At 32.6% G+C, this 3362-nt stretch overlaps 1 protein-coding gene across 1 annotated transcript; it reads left to right on the forward strand.

Annotated features, from left to right (window-relative positions):
- Positions 1 to 1125: 1125 nt before the first annotated feature.
- LOC133327585 (cAMP-dependent protein kinase catalytic subunit 2-like) lies at positions 1126 to 2629 on the forward strand. Its single transcript, XM_061536101.1, has 7 exons — positions 1126 to 1133; positions 1198 to 1268; positions 1338 to 1516; positions 1568 to 1797; positions 1853 to 2018; positions 2073 to 2350; positions 2413 to 2629. The coding sequence occupies exons 1-7, from the start codon at positions 1126 to 1128 to the stop codon at positions 2627 to 2629; spliced, it is 1149 nt and encodes a 382-aa protein (XP_061392085.1).
- Positions 2630 to 3362: the final 733 nt, after the last annotated feature.

Consider the following 3362-nt stretch of genomic DNA (forward strand, 5'->3'; position numbering starts at 1 on the left):
TTATTTTTGATGCTTAGTTGGAGAGTACCAGAACTGTGCACCGATGTCTCCCACCTTCAAACTTGATTAAGGTTTGGTATTCCATCGGTACTCCATTCGCTTTTGTTTTTTTTTATCAGTTTTCAAAATGTTGGACCTTTGTGGGGGAGGTACCAGAAGTAGTAGACATATAAGTCACATATTAGGACTTGATCCTTGGCTTGGTATAAATTATACATTCCGTTTGCTTGCTTCATATAAGGGTACACTCCATTTTTAGACATTTTTACACGTTTCTCTGTGAGTGTGTAGCTATCGTATGAACTAGGATAAAGCCAATCGGTGAAGATCTTCCTTATTTGTTGACTTGGGTTTTGGTAAAAAATCGGTGATTTTCCAAAAATATTTTTTCAAAGGTCCACCATTTTGTTAATTTTAGAGCGAAGTCAATAATCCTAGTTCATACGAGAGCCAGACATGTACTCTTTCTAACACCGTTGGAATTTTCGGATTCCGATGTTCCTGTGAGGAGTTATCATGCCCGCCATCGAAAATAAGGACTTTTCTTTAATTACAAAAAACAACAACAAAACAATAACAAATTTTTTTGTAAATTATTTTTCTTCTCTTTTAAATCTTCAATTATATATGTGTAAAGTTACAAACCTTGACAAGCATTGGTATTGATTTACCAGCCCATTGAAAATCTTGAAAAATTAAAATCGAGAATGGGCGGGGTTCCCTTAATAAAGTGTATGTATGATTTATAACAACTGATTATATTACAAAAACAACATGATTGATATATAAAATAAATTGCCAAAGGCTGAAATGGAATATTATATAAAAACATTAAGCAAATTTCCCTAAATAAACGTACTGTTGTTTTACCGCGGCAAAATGGCACAATTTATTTTTTCAGTTACGTTTTGGGTCCAATTTAGAATAGATATTATTTGATGTGAAGACCCTAATATATTCTGACAATTTATATTGCAAAAAGTTAAAAACAGACTGATTGTCACTCACACCTACAAATATAAATACATATAAATACACCTTTGTACAGTAGTTTACCTATACATTGGCCATATACAAATAGGCCTTGTGTATTATTTGTCACATTTCCGTTTTCTTTTCAAAAATATGAAAACGTAAGTTATCTCCATGTTATTAATTTAAAATGAAACTACATTAACAAATTATTTCTTCTTTTAGAAATATAGAATTGCAACGAATGAAATCGACGAGCATATCTCACGATAAGGGACGAGATAGTAGACAAGGGGGTAAGACTATAATCCAAACCAATTTGAACCATTTGAACCTTTAAAATAGTTATGAATGCATATTTTTAGATTCTCCTAGCATTAATCCCGATAAAATATACAATCCAGCAATTGAATATGATGAGTTAATGCTCAAATTTAAAGAAGAATTTAATAAAGTTTGGGATACACCACGAACATCACCAGACAATGGTCTTGAGGGTTTTGATGAATTGGTTACCTTGGGTGCTGGATCATTTGGCCGGGTGGTAAGAAACAACTTTAATAAAAACTAATATGTACAAACTTTTTCAACATAGATATTGGTGAAAAATCGTCAAACTGGTAATTATTATGCAGTAAAAATACTAATTAAAGATCAAATTGTAAAGACCAAACAAGTCACCCATGTTCACACGGAGAAGAGAGTATTGGCTGCAATACGTTTTCCCTTCCTAATACATTTGGAATTTTCCTGCAAAGATTTTGATTATCTTTATTTGGGTTTGCCATTTGTAAATGGTGGTGAATTGTTTACCTATCATAGGAAGTATGGTCAAAACGTAATTTCTTTTTAGTTAAATTTATAAATAATTTACTTAAAGGGTGCGCAAGTTCAACGAGAAGCAGGCGAGATTTTATGCAGCCCAAGTATTCATGGGTTTGGAATATTTACATGGCATGAGTTTGTTATATCGGGATCTTAAGCCTGAGAATATTCTTATAGATTCCAAGGGTTATATCAAAATTACAGATTTTGGATTTGCTAAGGTATTATTTGTCTAGATTTTATTTGTCTTAAAAGTGTATACCATTTTCCTTCAGAAAGTAGAAGGTCGCACCATGACATTATGTGGCACCCCGGAATATTTAGCTCCAGAAATCATACAATCTAAACCATATGGTACAAGTGTTGATTGGTGGTCATTTGGTATATTGGTCTATGAACTTGTGGCTGGAAATTCACCCTTTTCTCCACACAACAAAGATGTTATGATGATGTATACGAAAATTTGTGATGGTGAATACAAAATGCCAACATTTTTCAGTGCACCACTTAAAGATTTCATCGATCATTTGCTGCAGGTGGATCTATCGAAAAGGTAATATTGAAACGTTTCCTAATTTTTTGTAATTAATTTTTATTTTATTTTTATTCTTTAAGATTCGGCAACTTGGTGAATGGAAACAAAGATATAAAAAACCATGCATGGTTTAAAAATGTAGATTGGTATGGGCTGCTGAATCAAGATTTTGCAGCACCTTTCGTACCTCGTGTTGCCAATATGGAAGATGTGTCAAATTTTGACAGATTTCCAGATCCGAAACCCTTGCATCGATCTAAAAATAATCGGCACGCAGAATTGTTTATTGATTTTTAAAATATAAATACTTATATTAACTACTAATGAAATATTGTTTAAAATAAAATAGTAATTGTTCATTAAAAAGTAATATTAATTTTTTAAATGGAAGTACATAATGATCGAGTGGGATTAGAAGTTATGGATTTGAAGAAATATTTACCAAAAGAATATGAGGTCTAATCAGAAGTTTTTTTTTAATAGTTTTTTGGAGTAGTAGATCATCGTCGTAGAAATACGACGATGTTCTTCAAGTGTTTCTTTCTGCTGTCCTGTATTCTGAGGCTGGCAATATTTCCCGATATTTGCACATTCTTGATGATTATAGGTAGACCTGTTACTATTCTGGCATATTTTCCAAATTTTGTCTCCCGGGATGAAAATTTACACCATAACATATAACTTTTGCCACTTTTGGTTTTGGTTGATTTAACCCTCGGCCTTTCTATGTATTTTGTCAAATGCCCTTCACGGTGTATAATAGGCGAAGTTCTTCATATAATAATGACCTCTAGAGTGACAAGAAAATCTGAAAAAAATAATGTTTTCGGTTTATTGCATCCTCTAAATATCTTCTCACACTATTTCACACTAATTATTGACCGATCTTTCGCAAAACACGGCACGCTTATTCTTTGGCCTGATTCTCTTCTCCATGCAAAATTTCGACATGTTCGGGACATAATTGTGGCCTCTAAAGCAACCAGAAAAAACAGACAAAAATAAATGTTTTGGTCCATTTCGTCCCAAA

This window comes from Musca vetustissima, unplaced genomic scaffold (genome assembly GCF_032173495.1).
Source record: "Musca vetustissima isolate MV318-11 ecotype Yass unplaced genomic scaffold, APGP_CSIRO_Mvet_v1 utg179278, whole genome shotgun sequence".
NCBI classification, from domain to species: domain Eukaryota; kingdom Metazoa; phylum Arthropoda; class Insecta; order Diptera; family Muscidae; genus Musca; species Musca vetustissima.

What these genes read in the sequence shown, in the direction of transcription:
- LOC133327585 (XM_061536101.1), top strand. An exon ending in CAGATTTTGGATTTGCTAAG is followed by an intron (nt 2,019 to 2,072) that starts GTATTATTTGTC and finishes ATTTTCCTTCAG; the next exon opens with AAAGTAGAAGGTCGCACCAT. An exon ending in CAGGTGGATCTATCGAAAAG is followed by an intron (nt 2,351 to 2,412) that starts GTAATATTGAAA and finishes TTATTCTTTAAG; the next exon opens with ATTCGGCAACTTGGTGAATG.